Below are 20,267 nucleotides of genomic sequence, written 5' to 3' on the forward strand. Positions count from 1 at the left end.
AACGGTTTAGATAATATGCGTCGCGGGCTGATCGCAACGGTTCGGATTGCATCTCGATTGATACTTTATAGTCGTGGTCGAAACGATCAAGAACAAATACGGCCGACGTGACATTGCAAAGAAGGTGAACGCCCTAGCGGTAAAATCCCAGCGGTTGTACGCACCAAAGTCTGTAGATGAACGACGAGAGGGGAAGGAAGGTCTACCGCATGGGCGCCATTTTGGAGTCAAGAAATATGTGTGAGTGTGTGTTGTACGAGAAGAGTGAGTAAGTAGTAGTAGAAGTGGAAGATGGGGAAGATAGGGGAAGGTGGAATTGATGTATCGTAAAATATATGTGTAATAATGTCGGGCTGTTGTGCGAAAAATTGTCGCAATCGTGCAGAACAAGAATTTCGTCTTTTTAGATTTCCTGCTGACGAAAAACGTAAATAAATTTGAGTTCAACAGTGTTAAATATCCAAAAAGAAATTCAAAGTTATGTGAAGTATTATTGAATCTGAGTAAATAATTGTGTAATACGATTGTTCAGTTCTAAAACATAGTACAGAACTGTAAAAAAATATTAAAAATTATTTAATATCAATTTTATTGAATTAAATAAGATATAATAGTTATCGAGGCTTAGCAAGTTTGTTATTAAAATTTATTACGTTAATTTTATTTTCAATACACTTTCTTTCCTTTAATTTTACCACTTCTTAATGTGACATTGATTATATTAATTTTTAAAGCATTTTTGTCTACACTTAATCTCTTTCGTATATTGATACAGCTCTGACTTTGGTTAAACAGCTGGAAGCTACGGCCGCCATTTTGGAGCCAAATAACTAAATATGAGTGGGAAGACCTTCCTTCCCCTCCCGTCGTTCATCTACAGACCTTGATACGCACTAGCGGACATAAGTCGAGAACTCCCGACGGAGGTAAGACACGCCCTGTCTCCCGGTGGCCGAAGCCTTCGCCAAGAACACCCGATAGATAAGCGTTACAGAAGAACAGCCCTTTGGCGTGAGGATGCCGAGCATGCCCGAACGAGAGCAGGGTAGCCGGAGTGTCCGGACCGGAGTCTGAACGGGTCTGGGATGACTCGGGTTAATAGTCGGCTTTTATATATTGAGCGGGAATCTTTACCCGAGGCGCTGGAGCAGGTGTCGGTGATGGTTGGGTTGGTCGCGACACCGCTAAGGTAAGAGTAGCGTGGACGAGGACGGCGGCGTGAACAAGGCGCGACCTTGAGCTCAAATCTGGCGTACCGATATTCTATCGTTACAGCTACATCTTTTCTAAAATTTTTTGTATAGAATAATCCGATATTTTTACTGCAGAAGTAAGAAAAAGGAATGTAAGTAATTTATTCGGATTTATTCTGTTACGTTTTTATTTTTTATATTAGTATTGTAATTTCAGTTGTTTGCTGTTAATATTGATGAAACTATGAGTTCAATTAATTTTTCAATAAATTGTACGATCATAAATTACGATCAAAAATAATTATAATTAGGGATTTAAAAGTTTTAATAGTTATTTCATAAGTGTAGATATATGTAGAAGTGTAGAAAAATCATTAAAAAATAAAATATAGCAAAATACAAATGCTCAGCTTTCGTATTTTTTGTTTAATTAAAAATTTTGTTTATTCTACTTTATTTGGGATATTTTTAAAGCGCGGTATTTATGTTCTAGTGCAAATGCTTTATAAATGGGGAAACGTCAATTTAATTGATATTGCAAACGCTTCGAACCATTCTTTGACTGGTCAATTCGTAAAATTCTTTGTTTTGATGATCAATCAAATGCTTTGCATAACATCGATTTGATCGCAGTCTGGGGCGCAACATTTGCGCCTGCACAGAATAAAGTATACGTATTTGCACTCTACTATTATCTGTATTAACTTTTTCAACATATATTGCACTATTATTATTACTTAATACCTTTATCGTTTTTATTCCCTAATAAACTTAATAAACATATTTTAACAATTATTTTATTATTTTATGTCTTCTTTAGCTAAGCTTGCGGCATACGATTTTTTTTCTAAATTCTTAATTAGATTGAGTGTTTGCTACTGTGTGAATAGCATTGCCGGCAGAACTTTCTGAATATCTAGAATGAGACACAATACATCATAGAAGGAAAATTGTCTTACAATTTTTCGACCATTTTGTAATCGCGCGGACCTAAACCGGGTGTAGATTGGCAGCAGATTGGGTAAGCTCCTAGTCCTGACATTTGACAAGCACATTCAGCCAGTGCCATACCGATAAACATTCTCAGGCGAAAACCAGCGAATGCTGGGTACATATAGAAAAATCTATAGAAGAAACAGTGCTCTTCAAACGCTACCGTTTGCGTGTACTGAAATAAAAAAGAACGTATCATTAAAATTATTCAAAGAATATACAATTACATTTGCTGTCCCGTCGGCAAACGCAATCAAGAAGTTTATGATCTTTTTTATTCTGCAAACAATAACGGGATATGCAAAACCCCAAAAATTCGTAAAAAGCAATTTTTTAACGATCAACAACGATATTATTACTGTATCTTTTAAACAATTCAATATAATTTTCAATCAAACTGCGTAATATTTTAATCAATTTTAAAATATTGAACAAATATAAAGGTTGAGCATCAATATACCCACGGCATGTAACATTGCTGAAATATTGTAACGTTTGGAAATGGTATAGAAATCACGGACATTGAAACATTGCAGAAATGTGCAGAAACGGTCATGAAATATTTCTGTAATATTGCTGTAGAAGTGTAACATTTTAAATAAAATGTTTCAGAAATACTACATGCGGAGTGGGTATAAATTGGTATTTTATTACATAGTAATGTTTCTACATCATATTTGATAATTTTTCAATGTTTATGTAATTTTACAGTTAAAAAAATTTCAAATCTGGTACATAAAATAATAGTACATTATGTAACTTGTGCAAAAAGTTGTTACGCTTGTGTTACATACCGTAATTGTTATTACTCGTGTGTCAATGTGCAGTCTGTTAAGTGTTTTGCGTTCTTGCAAATTGATAGATTAGCCAAGATTAGATTCGCGAAAGTGACGAAACATCGGTCAATTCTGCGAGAGATACCATATATACGTGTGATAACGCGCATGCAAGTGCTGAAGTGATTAAACGTGTTGAAAAAGTACTGGAATGTGTTTTTCGTCACAATTCACGCCATTTATTAAAAGACAAAAATTGTGTAATAAATATTAAATGCTGAAATTGGCGAGTTTACCCATAAAAAAATTGACACAAAAACACTTTTAACGCACGCGTAACAAAAAATACTTTTCAGAAATGTAGAAAGTCTTTTTTTCAGAATTTTAGATACAAATACAACCGTCAAAAAGTTAAAAATCAAGTTTTATGTTACTATTTTAAAGATTAGTTAATATTAACTAAAACGTGCTTATTAGATTTTGTGTTTATTATTGATAATTAACAATATTAAAATGTCATTAAATATTCTAGTAAATAAACTCGATTGTTTTAGATAGTATTAATTCAACTTGAAAATGATAATTATTTTAAAAATAGATTCTTGGTCAACTTTCTGATAGTAATGAGTGTATTCCTTGTTGGATATGAATAGCGATAAAGATAGAATAATAACACTAATAGCGTCTCCCGAATATACTCAGTGTATATGTAAATTTTGAAATATTTCAAGATTTGTCATTTCTAAAAAAAATTTATAAAATTTAAAAAAGAGAAAGTTTAAGCCATTTTTTAAACTATTGAGTGAATTGTGACGAAAAACACATTCCAGTACTTTTTCAACACGTTTAATCACTTCAGCACTTGCATGCGCGTTATCACACGTATATATGGTATCTCTCGCAGAATTGACCGATGTTTCGTCACTTTCGCGAATCTAATCTTGGCTAATCTATCAATTTGCAAGAACGCAAAACACTTAACAGTAGACATCTTTATAATTTAAAACATAAAAAATTCTTTAAGAAATAATGAAGTATGTCTTTTATCAAGAAAGTTATACGTTTTGCTCTTTATAATATAATATGAATTACATCGCTGGGGAAGAGATGATTTATCACCAGAAACAGCATAATAAATGCAGCAATCTGTTTGAGTTTGTAATAGGTGAGCGGCCACGGGTCAACATAGCTGGAAAATGGTCTATGCAGAGAGTCCCAGTACGTTCTATAACGATAATATGGACCTGCAAAAATTAAAATATAAACCTTGTACATCAACACATTTTGCATATTTATCATACTTTTATGTTTTTCTCATATAACATCTACCCAGATAGCCAAGCGAAATTAAACATATCGGGCAAATTAATGCACTGCATGTATGTTGTGAACTTGCCCACAATTTGCTGTCATTGTAATTTAACGTGGAACGAAGTTAACATCAGGAGAGCAAATAACCTTCATGAATTTATAAAATTATAAGTGCATGCATTGAGGAATAATAAACTTGTTACATTGACAGCAATTGTGCATGCATGTTGACAACTTGCCGTCAGTTTGTTGAATTCTAATGTAGAATTTTATATGATGTCAGAACAACAGACAGTTTGCGGAAACACCTTGGCTTTAGTTTGATAAAATTAATAGGGAATAAGTGATAGCAAAATAACAACACGTTGCCTTTCTTTGGCTATCTGGGTAATATATAACAGCAATATCATAACAATATTATAGTGAGATGAAGCATGAATATTATTGAAATATTACAAGAATATCATAGTAATATTAAAATGTCCGCTAAACTAAATAATAATAAATATCACAAAATAAATATTAACCTCTTAAGGACCGATAGCAAAAATCTTTGCCATTTAGGACTTGGCCCAAAAAACCAGAAAAAGGCAAATTTTTGCCATGAAACATTTTAATATACTCGTGTTTAGTTGCGTTTAGTTCTAAATAACAAACAAAAATTTTTCTAGATATTTTAAGACTCGTTAAACACGATCCCAATTTTTTCTATTTTTTACATCCTAAACGAAATACGGTAACTCACAAAAAACTTTTTTCAATTTTTTGTGAATTTTTGCCATAAAACATAACCATTTTGAGGCCCAAAAATCTGAAATAAACCATTTCCAATGTGTTTTTTGTACTAAATACGAATTTGATATAAAGATATCGAAATTTGAAATGGCTGATCCAATATACCCATATAGCCAAATGTCTCTGCAGTCGGGTTGCCAACAATCGTTGCAGCAACTAATTTAGACAAACTCAAAACAAAGTGAGATAGCATTATGTCTGTTAGGTTGAACTCATATGAATTCTATTTTTAACAATGGCAAATTGATAGCAACATCCCCGATAACCATTTCTTCTGTGACAAATGTTGGCAACAGATTCTGTTGCCAAAAAGGCAGCAAATGAGAAACATCTTGTTATTGCAAACACTGTTAGCAGATATTCAGCAAATATTTAGTAACATCTGTCATCAGAATACGTGACAAAATAATAGTAAACTGCGAACAGATTTATTGAGAGTATTGATGACAGATTGACAACAAATACCAAAATGCAAATAATGTCAGCAAATTGCCTGTAGAAATCCAACAGCATTTGTGCGTCAAGTACGCGTTAGATTAATGTCAGAAACACAGCAAATCTGTCGGAATATCAAATTAGTAATAAAAAACGCGGTACCGCCGATAGGCGGCCTACTCTCTCGGGAGTAAAATGCAGCCAACGCGTTACATAAAGACCACTTGCAGCACGGCTAAGGTAAGCAAAAATTACCTTCTTTCGCTGCGCCTGCGAAGGTGTCCGATGTGGCGAAGGTCCGCCACATTATACTTTTATAATTGCAAGACTGGTAGTATTTTCATTTTTTTGGAGAGACATTTAACTCCAAGAAATTTAGTGAAATTAATTCCACCTAGAATAGATAATATATCTGCGATATAAAAGGAGAAAATAGACATGTCAATTGAGGCCCTCCTATAGGAAATATTAGATGCTAAGCAGGTGTAAATTATTCAATCTGTTCCTACTCCTGTATTAATAAATCTTCCCAACAGATTTCTTACATCGATTCTTAAATAAAATCATAACTGAAAACGAAAAGATTCGATAAATTTTTCACTAATCTGTCGTCATTTATGAATACAGATCTGTTGCATATTTGACGCAATTCTGCTGTGAGTTTACGTATTATGCTGTGCATTAGTTTGCTCAAAATGCTACATTATGCTTGGTTATCTGGGTGGTGATATCAAAATTATTTTGAAAGAAACGCAAGCAATATTTTTACGTTAATAAATGTTGAAGAGAATTTATAATAATAAACATGCTAAAACAATTTCACCTTTGATATTTGCTAGTACACTTATTAAAAATGTACGCAAATATTATCGCGATTAACTCGTCATATTGGATCCGTCATTTTGAATTCTGCAATTTTCATATAAAATTCGCACCTGCGAAAATATTGACGCATGAATTTTTAATGAAATCCGATACATTTTAATTTTTGGTTCTTTGAGCCCGTTTCATGAATTTGGCTCGGTCCTTAATAAGGGGTTAATGAATATTACAATGATATAACAATAACATATCAAGATTTCTAACGTTACTTTATTAAGAGACACGATAGTGGTTCGCGCCAAGTGAGAGCGCAGCGCGAGACCGACGCGAGTACGCGACTTGCAAGCAACCAAGATTATCGGATCTCAGAAACGGCTAAACCGATCGAGTTCTAACTAGGCTCAATCGAAAGCTGGGGATCGATTTATATTAGAAAACTGTTTTTATTTTTCCTCTACATGTTCTATGAGTGGAAAAATCGTGACGCAAAGTCCGAAACGCCAAAATTTCATTTAAGATACGTCGTCGTCATCGTCATTATTGTCGTCAACTTTGTAGGTATCTCTACGGGTGCCGGCATGAGGGACGAAATTCCATCTCGCGTATCCGCTACCAAGTGGCGTTCACATCGTCACTATAGCACAGTGTATAAGTCACGTGCGTCGCCAGTGGCTCGCTCGCGCCACGCGTCAACTTGGAGTGGCCTTCACTTGGACACAGTACAATTGGACACAGTGTAAATGGACACAAAATAATGTACACCGTACATTTCTACACCCTAAAGTTGTACACCGCAAAGTTGTACACCGTAAAATTGTACACGGTACATTTCTACACCGTAACCGTGGACACACACACACACACACACACACACACACACACACACACACACACAAACACGCACGCACGCACGCACGCACGCACACACGCACACACACACACACGGGAGGTGTAAGGGGGGCCTTAGGCCTCCCTCCCGCACCCATCCCGTCGGTAAAGGTGTTCTAAACAGAAGGGTACAGAAATGTACGGTGTACAACTTTACGGTTTGCAACTTTGCGGTGTACAAAATTCCTGTGTCCATTCGAACCGTGTACATTTTGTGTCCATTTGCACCGTGTCCAATTGTATTGCGTCCAAGTGAGCCACTCCCTCAGCTTGCGTGTGATGTACAATGTAAAGTTATGTTGATATTATATTATGAATGACAATTTTGTGAAGCATTGTGAAGTAGTTCATTGTTATACCGTTTGATGTATCTTTCAACAATAATTTTAATTTTAACTAAGTTGTGATAAATTTCGGGAGACATGATAGTGGTTCGCTGTAAACGACGCGCAGCGTCAGGTTACAAGACAGTTTCGTGAATTGTGCTTTATTATTATTGATAATCGTGTGAATGGTAAAACCTCGAGGGGAAAGGGGAATAAAAGAGAGAGAGGGAGGGGGGGAGCGAGAGGGGGGAGAGAGAGAGAGAACGAAGAAAGCGGACAGCAGAAAGAGCCAAGACGGGAAAGAGTGAAAAATACAATCATATATGAGGTACTCAAGCTTTTACACAATTTCATATGCTTTGCGTAATGTAAAAAACGTGTACGATAGCTCAGATACTGATTGTTTTGAATAATGTTTATTAATATAAGTGTAGTAATGTAGCAAAGAAAAAGAAGTCTTACATAACCATAAGATTAAAACACACCGTAGTGACTCGTGCCAAGTTATGACTATTCATACAAATTTTTTATTGATTGTTCTCAGATTGTCATATCATAGATGTATTAAACAATTAACTGATACGTTACTCTGTGATTTATACTGGTGTCGATGAGATAGATGAGGTGCTGTGTGATATAGAATTGTGCATCAGTTAAATGTTGCTGTAATTGTCAATCAGTATTAACAATTATTAATTACCTTTAATAAAACTTTAAATAAATATTTTTAATAATACCACTTTTTACTCTTTACTTTAGTAGTAACGTATATAAACAATATTATTAGTATTTAACCGATGCACAACTCTACACCCAGATCAAAATTATACCTTATCTTTTTTAATCATCAACATCAATGTATAAATTAATTAAACACATAGTAACATAGCTCAGATTTTATAATGGTGTGGATGAGAATTATACTTTACAGAGTAATTATTACATATCTTAAGAAAAGCTTTAGTCTATTTTAAAGATGAGAATTAAACATTAGTTAAAATAAATCTAAAAAACAAATATCATATCTGAGATAAAATTAATATGACTTTTTATCATCTTGGGGATATTTCAGAAACATTAAACTTAAAATATCTTGATAGTAACTATTATTGCTACGCAACAGATATTCTGACATATAAGATATTTTTAAGATATTTCTGTTATGTATTTTGCTGCATTGAAATGTTTTCTTTGTCTATTGTAAAAGTTTGTAAATATTATCCATACAGTAAACTACATTTGAGATATAATAATCAGATATATATTTTTTGTATTTTCAGTTTTAAATCAATTTTAAAGTATCTTATTATGAAGTACTCATAATATTTTGCAGGACAATATTTGATTTAACGTATTGTTCATCCTTTTACTCCTCTCGAATAACAAAAAAATATTTGATATTACGTATTGTCTACAAAAGGATATTTCTGGAACATTCGTTTTAAGTTTATCTTGAGATATTTTATAACCAATAAGATGCAACATATTTTAAGATAAATTTTTGCCTATTTTAAATATAAGAACTTAAGATTAAAATAAAAGCCAAAGAACTTAAGATTAGAATAAAAGCCAAAATTTAAGATAAAATTAATGTTTGACTGTTTATCATTTTGAAGATATTTCAGGAAAATTCTTAAAATATTTTGATACTGTCCTTATAACGTTATCAATATTTAACCGATGCACAACTCTATGTTACACTTCATCTATTTGATCATCAACACTAATGTAAAATTAATTAATCAGAGAGTAATATAACTCATATTTTACACTGGTGTCGATGAGGTTAAGAGATATTGTGTGATATATAATTGTGATCAGTTACATGTTGCTGTAATTGTTAGTCAATATTAACTATTAATTTGCTTGTATAGAACTTTACATAAATGTTTTTAATAATACTAATTATTCTGTAGTTTACTAGTAACATATGTAATTACCAATACTTTGGTGACAAAAGATAGTTCTTATCCTTTCAACGTCAATATTTAACCGATTATTTGTATTAAGATATCTCAGTAGACTTTTGTTCTTGTACGCAACACATGGAGAAGGGGAGATCAACATTTAACCGATGCACAACTCTACGTCACACTTTATCTATTTAATCATCAACACCAATGTAAAATTAATTAATCAGAGAGTAACATAACTCAGATTTTACACTGGTGTCGATGAGATAGATAAGCTGTTGTGATATATAATTATCATTTAAATGTTGCTGTAATTGTCAATCAATATTAACTATGTTGTGTATGAATATCCCATCCCGCCGGAACGGGCCGCGCCATCTCAACGGCTATAGTATATAGTCAACCATATAGTCAACAAGCGGCGCCACGTACTAAGGACGGGATTCATAGACCGATCTTAAGCTCAAGCATTGTCTTAAGTCTAGCTTCGAGCCGACTTGAGACTTACTTAACCAATGAAATAACAGCATTGACGTCTCAAGATCGTGCTTAAGCTGGAACTTGAATAAGATTCGACTATGAATTCCGGCCTAAGACACTAGGGACGGAATTCATAGACCGATCTTAAGTTCAAGAATTGTCTTAAGTCTAGCTTCGAGCCGACTTGAGACTTACTTAACCAATGAAATAACAGCATTGACGTCTCAAGATCGTGCTTAAGATGGGTCTTGAATAAGATTCGACTATGAATATCGGCCTATAAAAGTGAGTATTCTCACGTCCGCCATTTTTCTTCAAACTAGTCAAATAACTAGCATGATGTTTTATATATATAATACATCGCAATAACTTTTACAGTCTCAAGATCATAAATATCGTGTCTTCGTTTTATTGTCGCATAAAGTTTGGCGTTTCCAAAGATTTTTGACGTATATATGTACAAAACATACCTAACTTTTCATGCTAGTTACTTGCTAGTTTGAAGAAAAATGGCGGACGTGAGAATACCTACTTTTCTAGTGCTCTACCTTTGAGTATATATCACAGACTTCTATAATATACTAGACTGCTAGGCTCGTTATATATTCTCCATTTAGTGTGTACCCGAAAAGTATGTACAAATAGGAGCTCATAGGCGGCAGACTGAATTACCGATTGGAATGTGGCTAATATTTTATAGTCCTACGACTATGGATTACTAGAGGAGTGAGTGAGATGTATGATACAATATATACATATATTATGTGATTATGAGAGCGTTCTCCTTGGACGCTTATGCGTACTTATGCGTTAAACGTATCATTCTTTTGCTCTTGTAATATAAAAGAAAAAGATAAAATGACAATAACCAAGGTATGTGATAAAAGGCTGCCCAAATATATATAAAAAAGCGGTATACATTTCTTTTCGTTTAAGTATTAAAACTAAAGGACAAATGATATAACCTCATTTTAAGAGCATTTTTGTATAAAATAACCTAATATTAATGATATTTATTAGTATTATTAAGTATCATTCTTTAAATATATATATATATAAACATTTTAAAAATGTCAACAAATTACTCGTAGCAACTATATGTGACATTTATTGGCACATATATATGTACATATACATTCCACTTGACGAACAATGTACATATATAGTAGATGACACATTCCGATCGATTATTCAGTCATGTACAACATGTACATTATATACTGGTACGCCTAGGGAATCAAGGTTAGTAGTCTAGTATATTATAGAAGTCTGTGGTATATATACATGGAGGAGGAATGCCAGCACTGAAAGTGTGTCCAAGATCTGTGCGAGAGAGAAAGGTATATCATGATACTTGCTCTCTCTGCGCATGCGTCAAACGCTATATGTACAATGGCTGGCATTGTATGTTTTACACACACATACAATCCGTAAATAAGTACAAAAGTGCACAAGAAGTGCACAAGAAGTGTTGAAACTGCGGTGCAGATAATGATATTAACGCATGCGCAGAGAAAGCGAGTATCATGATATACCTTTCTCTCTCGCAGAGATCTTGGACACACTTTCGGTCTACATGAAACCATAGCAATTCCTCCTCCATGTATATATACTCAAAGTGCTCTACACGTACTCTTGAGAAGCGCCACGTACACGCAAGGCCCCAGTGTTTTTTTTTTTTATAGAATAACACATTTGTAATGGCCGCTCCATATAACACATCCTTGTATTCACGTGCTCATCCCTGTTGTTCTAATTATACCACTGTAGTGTCTACTTTAATAAATATCGAGTTATAAGTACAACCGAATGCCTAATTATTGTCACAGACACAACAAATATCTTAAGTGGGATACACAAGCAAACAAAAGACAAGTAGAAGTGTGACAAGGATAGATCTCAGTGGAACGGGACAATGAAAGTATCGACCGAATTGATGCAAGCCATCACAAGCAAGCTAACGCTATCCAGGCATCACGTTGAACGCCGCAAACGAAACGACAAGAGGTACAGAACTGCCAACGGGGCAACCGCCGAGACCGCCACATTTCGCCGTACCGGAATATCGCTCGTCGGAATCCAGAACGGTCGCCGACTACTTCATACGGTTTGATTGGGCGCTAGAGCTAGGTACAATTCCCATCAACCAACACGCGAAATACGCGCGAGTGCACATGGGTGGCGAATTAAATAACGCACTAAAATTTTTAGTTAACCCGACTTCCGGAAGAGTTAGAATACGCGTACGAAATCGCACACGCGTTAGAGGCCACGCGCAATACAGCGACGGAAGTAAAGACCACTACGTCAACTGCATTAACGGAACCGGCAAATTTATTACGACACGCATCACGGCAGCGATTTAAAAAGTAAGGAAACTCTCGCGATCGACAACCAACACGTAACCGACTACGTCAGCGCATACCGAGTACGACACGGAAAACTACGCAAGACAAACTACACGCGCCCAACCTGTCAGGGGTGCGGAGGTCAGCATGTTTGAAAAGATTGCAGATTCTTAGAAGCGGAATGTCACACGTGTGGCAAAAAAGGACATATCGCAAAAGTTTACAAATCCGAGAAATAGGCGGCAAAACAAATAACCGCGGTAGAGTTGCCGGCTGAGAAAGTCGACATAATTCAACGACTAAACCGACTAAATCAAATTAATGCCATTAAACTGCAGGAACGACCAATGCTAACGGTATAAATAGATGGACAAATGGAACTTGATAGCAGAGCACCATGCGCCATTATTAGTGCTCAGACGTTGCGCTTAATTAAACCTCAATTTTTATTAAGATCAACCGATCGACAATTCGCGAGATATACCCACCATCGCCTGAGATGTATCGGGTATCATTCGGTCAATGTAAAATTGGGAAACACCACGAAAAGACTGAACCTATACGTCGTCAATGGAAATTACGACACCCTCTTCGGACGAGAATGGATCTCTCCTCAATTTACACATGAAATTAATTTTACTCAATTATTTGCATTTACAGGACCTATCAACAACATATCAGTCTCATCGCCATGTTTGATGTCACCGAAGCAGACAAACCGGCTAGATTTACTATTTCAAAGATACAATAATGTATTCAGTGAGACCCGGGAAATTAAAGGGACCACCAATAAAAGTATACCTGAAACCAGACGCAATCCCTGTTTTTGCACCAGCCCGCGAAATACTTCTCGCACTACGTAACACCTACATCAAAGAGATTGACAAGAAACTCGCTTCAGGATTTTATGAAAAAGTGGAGCATTCCAAATGGGCTTCGACCAGCCACATTGTGAGGAAAAAAAAATGGCAAAATGAGAATCACCAGAAACTATAAACCAACCATCAACCATCGTATGGTTGTCGACGAAAAGTGGCCTTCACTTGGACACGGTGTAAATGGACACAAAATAATGTACACGTTTCAAATGGACACGGTTCATTTCAACACAGGAATTTTAGACACAGTAATTTTGTACAGAAAAAAAATTCTGGACAAATTACAATTTAAACACGATAAAAATGTACACCGTGCAATTGGACAAGTAAAATTTGTACACTGCAAAGTTGAACACCGCCAAGTTCTACACCGTAAAATTGTACGTCGTTCATTTAGACACGTAAAAGTTGTACACCGCAAAGTTGTACACCGCAAACATGCACACCGCAAAATTGTACACCGCAAACTTGTATACCGCAAAGTTGTACACCGCAAAATTGTACACCACAAAGTTTTGCGTAGAAAGTCGCAAACCCATGTGGTGCAGAGAATGGTTTGCACACACACACACACACACACACACGCGCGCGCGCGCGCGCGCGGGTGGCGCAAGGGGGGGCCTTCGGCCCCTCTCTCCCGCACTCATTTCGGCGAAGCCGTTAACCCATGTTGTACATTGCAAACAAAGTGAAGTTTATATGTGTTTGCAGATTTCCAATACAATATACACGGTGTACAATTTTACGGTGTACAACTTTGCGGTGTACACCTTTTACGTGTCTAAATGCACGGTGTACAATTTTACGGTGTACAACTTTGCGGTGTACAAATTTTATGTATTCAATTGCACGGTGTACATTTTTATCCTGTCCAAATTGTAATTTGTCCAGAATTTATTTTTTATGTGTCCAAAATTCCTGTGTCAAAATGAACCGTGTCCATTTGAAACGTGTACATTATTTTGTGTCCATTTGCACTGTGTCCAATTGTATTGTGTCCAAGTGAACCACTCCCGTCGACTAGAGATACTATAACAGAGATTCGCCAATGTGCCGTCTTGGAGTAAAACCGGATATCGGATATGACGTTTTCGATGGCGGTTTATTTTGATTGTAAATGCAAGAATACAATATATATTTTTTTTATTTGTAGTTATTGATATTTAATAATCGTGAACAAAATAAATATTAAAACACAATATATTAAAAAAAAAGGTTTAGGCATATTTCATTAATTTTCCCATGTAAGGTTAAGTAATATAAATTGATTATTAAGAAATTATATATTATTATATATAAATACATATTATGTTTATTGTTGTAAGCCGATTACAACTATATCTATTAAAATTGCGACACGCATCTTTCGAAAGACGTTGCAAGAAGCACCTCTTTCGAAAGACGCACAAGAATCCGCCGCGCTCACGGAAGCCCCAATTAACTTCCGTGAGATTACAACAGCGCACTCGGAAGCAGTTCGTATCGCCCTGGAAATAGGCCCTACGCTGCAAAATCAAACCGCAAGGCTACCGCGTTCCGATGTCGAAACGCTTAGCCTCGCGGAAGCTATCGACGCCCGGTCACTGGCCCCCGAAATTGTGCCACATATCATAATATATAAACGCGACCACGCCGTGACCGAGCGGAGAGAAAACATAACAACGTCCGAGCCGCGTCGCGTACTATACACCTTATCGCGAGTGATACCTAACACCATCACAGCTGATTGTAAGCGCAAGAAACAGAAATAAAGACAACGAACAAGCACGTAAGAAGCGTCTTCTTTTCTCCTATACACCGAGCCGAACCTACACCCTTTGGGTCCCAACCCTTCAGGCAGAACGATCCCAACTACCGACGGGAAAGAATTCCCGAAACGAGCAAACGCTCACAACATTACATACACATTATGTATTATAAATATAATTTAAGCATTGTATTTAGACTCGTAGAAAAATATGTGCAACCTCAGGTTTCTCTGATTTTATATTCTATTTGGTAGACACGTAGACACTCTGTTTTCTTTTGACAGGTGACAGGTTAGGTCGGCTAGGCTTTCTCTGTCAATTATATCTATCTTTCTCTCTCATACTTCCGGTTATACCCCAAGCGACGGGAGCCAATCAGAAATCCAAAAGAAATCTTTCGTTTGGTCTGTGTCCGTTTGTTACTGTGTCCGTTTCACTTAGCTTGCTGTGTCCGTTTATTACTGTGCGCATCTGGGACTCACTCAAATCGTTAACGTATTGGCGAATCTCTGTTATAGTATCTCTACTGTCGACGAGCACCCGATACCGAAACCCGAGCACCTATTCCAAAAAATAGGAAAAACAATTTTCTATCATTTAGACATGACGCGTATACTCATCTTGAAGTCGACGAAGCATTTAGTCATGTATTAACCCTTACGTCAACACATGATTTCATTCGTTCAACGCGTGCGGTATATGGAGCCGCAAACATACCAACCATATGGCAGCAATGCAATGACACGGTATTACAAGATATCTCTAATGTTCTTAATTTTTTTGATGATATTTTTGTATTCGCAGACAATTTCGACAATTTATTGTCAACACTCGATGGTCTATTGGAACGATTCAGAGTACGAGGATAACAACTTAATCGCTCAAAATATACATTTGCAACGTCTTCAGTAAAATTTCTGGGACATCAAATAGATGGACAAGGATTACATAAATCAAACAAACACATAGCAACGTGATGTGCCGAAACCATCGACATCGGCCGAGCTTCAGTTGTTCTTAGGCAAAGCAACATACTATTGCTCGTTCATCCCAAACCTATCGACACGAGATTGACTACTTCAAGACATGCTTCGTAGGGAACCATTCATGTGGACGCCAGCAGCCGAAGCAGTGTACCAGAACATAAAGCATATTCTCACATCACCGCAGGTGTTGATGCCATATGACCCATCACTTCCCTTATTACTAGCGACAGACGCTAACCAAACAGGATTAGGAGCAGTGCTCCCACCTGAGCAATGAGAAGAATGGAGAAGAACGACCAATCGCCTACGCGAGTCGGACTATGAGCAAAACCGAACAACGCTACCCTCAAATTGATAAAGAGGCGCTAGCTATCGTCTGGGCCGTATGCAAATTTTTTTACTACTTATACGCCTGTCATTATACGCTCATCACAGACCACAAGCCATTGACACACATCCTGCATCCAGAAAAATCACTACCAGTCCTTTGTATTAGTCGAATGGCTAATTATGCCGACGAGTGGATATAATTTGCCCACGTTCAAAATGGCCACGCGTAAATTTGACCACGTCTGAAATGGGCACGTTCGAATGGCCACGTTCGGAATGGCCACAGGAAATATTCCACGGAGTTCAATTTGCTCACGTTCGAAACGACCACGTCCGAAATGGCCACGTTTGGAATGGCCACGTTCGGAATGTCCACGTTCGGAATGTCCACGTTCGAAATGGCCACGTATGTTTTACTTGAGCATGCGCAGCGGTCATCATGCTTCTTAGTCACAAGCGCATACTCTGTCTAGCATAAGCCATGCAAAAAATACGTAAATATGAATTGAGAAACCCAGCAAAAAACGATAATATGATAAACAGGTCAATGTATCGAGCCAAGACAAATTTTCTTAATACATTATAATTAATTAGATAAACATTATATAATTATAAACGTGACTAATAACACTGTGTTAAAGAAACGTTTCGACAATACTTAATCTTCTTCAGTTATAATACATTACCAATATGTATGAATGAAATGATGGATACGAAAATATAATTAAACAATTAAACAAGATGACCATTTAATTATTAAGACACACGGTAGTGGCTCGCGCCAAGTGAACGCGCAGCGCGAGCCCGACCGTGCTCTTTACGTAAGTACGTGACTTGTGAGCAGCCGAGATTACCGAGAAACGGTTAAACTGATCGAGTTCCAACTAGGCTCAATCGAAAGCTTGGGGTCGATTTATATCACAAAACTCTTTTTATTTTTCCTCTACATGCCCTATGAATGGTGATATCGCGACGCAAAGTTCGAAACGTCAAAATTTCATTTTAAGATGCATCGTCGTCGTCGTTATTATTGTGGCCAACCTTATAGGTATCTCTACGGGTACCGGCATGAGGGACGAAATTCCATCTCGCGTATCCGCTACTATGTGGCGTTCGCATCGTCACTATGGGTGCGTTCTTTTAGGCATCGGATGCGACAACCGCTGTGTTTCTGATCTGCCGACTATGCAGCTGATTTGAGAGAACGGAGTTCTGCGCTCGCGTATTTTCAAACGCGCGAGATTTAAAATTTAAGAAAAATTGTACAGAAAAAAGTACCAGTCAAATAGATACCATAATAATTATGGCATAATTGATGTGCTATGTAACATTTTACCTATTATAATTGAGGATTTAGTCAACGAAAGTACGGATAGTGATTCTAATAGTTCGGACAGCTCAGATGAAGAGGTTAAGGCAATTCATATATTTAAAGGATAAAATTAAACTATCGCAGGTTACAAGTTTTCAGTCGGTTTCTAATAAACATCATTCATACGTATTTACGCATCGCGATACAAAAAGTCTATTATTTTGTTTGGCTTGTCAACTGCATCGCCAACTAAAGCATTCCCTCTATCCTGCTCTTCTTCGTCATCTTGTTAATTTTCCTGTAATAATAATCGAGTTATGCTTATAATAATAAAGAAGTTATGCGTATCATTGTGTATAATGCAAATATTATGCAAAATGCAATATGTTATAATTACTGTCTGCATTTCGTTCTTGAGAAACATGTGTAAAATCGCAGTCTGCAAAATCTTCCTTTTAAAATTCCAAACGCTTGTTCCATGACAATTTTTTTGTAACTTACAATTTTATATTGTATTTGATTTGCTTTCGAGTATGTCCATTGTCACGAAATGGAGTTACGTGGTCGTTTCGAATGCCGGCAAATTAAATTCCGTGCAATATTTCTTGTGGCCATTCCGAATGTGACCGTTTCGAACGTGGCCATTCCGAACGTGGCCATTTTGGACGGGGCCGTTTCGGACGTGGCCGTTTCGAACGTGGGCAAATTGAACCACGTGCAATATTTCCCGTGGTCATTCCGAACGTGGTCATTTCGAACGTGGCCGTTTCAAACGTGGTAATTTCGGACGCTCCCCTCTCGCCATACCCTAGCATCATGTAATGAACCTGCAGGCCATTTTATAAATACACCAATAACAATTTTATTGTTTTTATTTTATCATATTAAATATATGTTTATAAAAGAGGAGGCAGATTGTAAAGATAAAGCATTATATGCAAGTTATTGCTAGAATGACTTCAGATACTTTCAAAAGTCACTTTCGACTCTCTCGCGCATCTTTCGATGTTACAGTAGTACTTCATGCAAATCAAATATTATTAGCAATACTTTTATTTATTGAAACTGCGCATTACTTTATGTTTGGCGTAAAATAAATTTATAATTTAATATTTTTGTAGATTATGAGACATGGTATATTACCTAACTATAGAGCAAGGAAAGTTCGATTAGGTACTCATGATACATCCATTGAGAAATCACTATTATTGACACTATGGACTTTGGCGAATCAAGAATCATTTCGTGAAGTGGGCGATCGCTTCGACGTCACTCGAAGCAATGGACATACACATTTTCTTTACGTCTGCAAATGTTTGCTTAGTCTTGCAAATGAATATCTACACTGGCCATCAGAGACAGAATTCAGACATATTAAACAAGAATTTTCAACTTTGAGGAAAGGTCATAGTTTCCCGAATATTGTCGGTGCAGTTGATGGTACGCACATTCCAATCCCTGCACTGATGGAAGATCCGGCAAGTTATTATAATAGAAAAGGATATCATAATTTTACAAGGTATTGCCGATGCTAAATGTAAATTCATTGATGTATTTGTGGGATGGCCTGGTTCATCACATGATGCTAGGGTATGGCGAGAGAGTCCAGTAGGCTGTGCTCTTGAAGAAGATAATATAAGAGTACCCGAAGAAATGCATCTACTAGGAGATTCCGCATATCCATTGCATTCATATTTAATGACTCCATTTCGTAAACATTTAACTTGAAGACAGATCAACTACAATACAAAATTAAGTTCCAAAAGAATTGTTATTGAACAAACGTTTGGACTCTTAAAAAGATTTCGCAGACTGCAATTTTTACACATGTTTCTCGTTAACGAGATGCTGGCTGTAGTTATTGCATGCTGTATTTTGCATAATATTTGTATTGTACATAATGATGCATATGAATTTGAAGATTATGTACAAGAAAATCAACAAGATGACGAAGAGCAGGATAGAAAGAATGCTTTGGTTGGCGGTGCAGCTGATAAGCAAAACGAAATAAGATTCTTTATTTCGCGCGTGAATACTTATGAACTACGTTTATTGGAAATTGACTGTAAACTCGTAAACTATGATAGTTTAAATTTTAATCCTTTAAGATTCCTGAGCACTCGCCGCAGCCATGTTGAATCATGATGTCAGAAGTGAAAAATGACAGGCTGAAAATTCTTGCGTGCTATTTTCAAAGACAAAGATATTTAGATAAAATAACACTTTAGATTGCTTTAGCACGCTTATAAAATAGTTCGAAAACTGTCCTTTTCCCTTGATAATTAATAAAATGCCGCAAAATGTAAACGTAATACAATTTCTAATCGCACGACGCTGCGTATACGCAATTCTAGTCATGATTAGGATTCATATTATATTCACATTTTACAGCTGTTTATTAACTGTCAAGGGAAATGGGATAGTTTTCTAACAATTTTGTAAGTGTGCTAAACGATCTGAAGTGTTGTTTTATCTAAATATCTTTATTTGAAAATAACACGCAAGAATTCTCAGTCTGTCATTTCTCATTTCTGACGTTACAATTCAGCATACCGCAGCGAGTAATCAGGAGTCTTAAATTTAAGTACAAATATAAATGTACATTTAAGCTTTTTAAAAATATTTATTTTAAAAAGTAATGATCGACACTTTTGTGTGAATCTATATTACGTATAAAATATATTTTAAATCTCAACCTTAAGATATATAAACAACAAATGTGTATCTATATAA

The 20,267-nt window shown here is 36.2% G+C and overlaps 1 protein-coding gene across 9 annotated transcripts in view; it reads right to left on the minus strand.

Moving 5' to 3' along the window:
• Positions 1 to 20,267, minus strand: part of LOC105834490 (lysophospholipid acyltransferase 7) — a 100,529-nt gene that overhangs the window by 54,900 nt on the left and 25,362 nt on the right. For all 9 annotated transcript variants that reach the window (XR_004963503.1, XR_004963502.1, XR_004963501.1 and 6 more), the window contains exons 3-4: positions 4,055 to 4,206; positions 2,153 to 2,361 (exon numbers count right to left, since the gene is read on the minus strand). Coding sequence is in view for 1 of the 9 variants with exons in the window: in XM_036287665.1 (XP_036143558.1) it covers positions 2,153 to 2,361; positions 4,055 to 4,206 (361 nt within the window). In the remaining 8 variants the exon portion in view is untranslated. The remainder of the gene's footprint in view (positions 1 to 2,152; positions 2,362 to 4,054; positions 4,207 to 20,267) is intronic.

Source organism: Monomorium pharaonis, chromosome 5 (genome assembly GCF_013373865.1).
Source record: "Monomorium pharaonis isolate MP-MQ-018 chromosome 5, ASM1337386v2, whole genome shotgun sequence".
Lineage (NCBI taxonomy): Eukaryota > Metazoa > Arthropoda > Insecta > Hymenoptera > Formicidae > Monomorium > Monomorium pharaonis.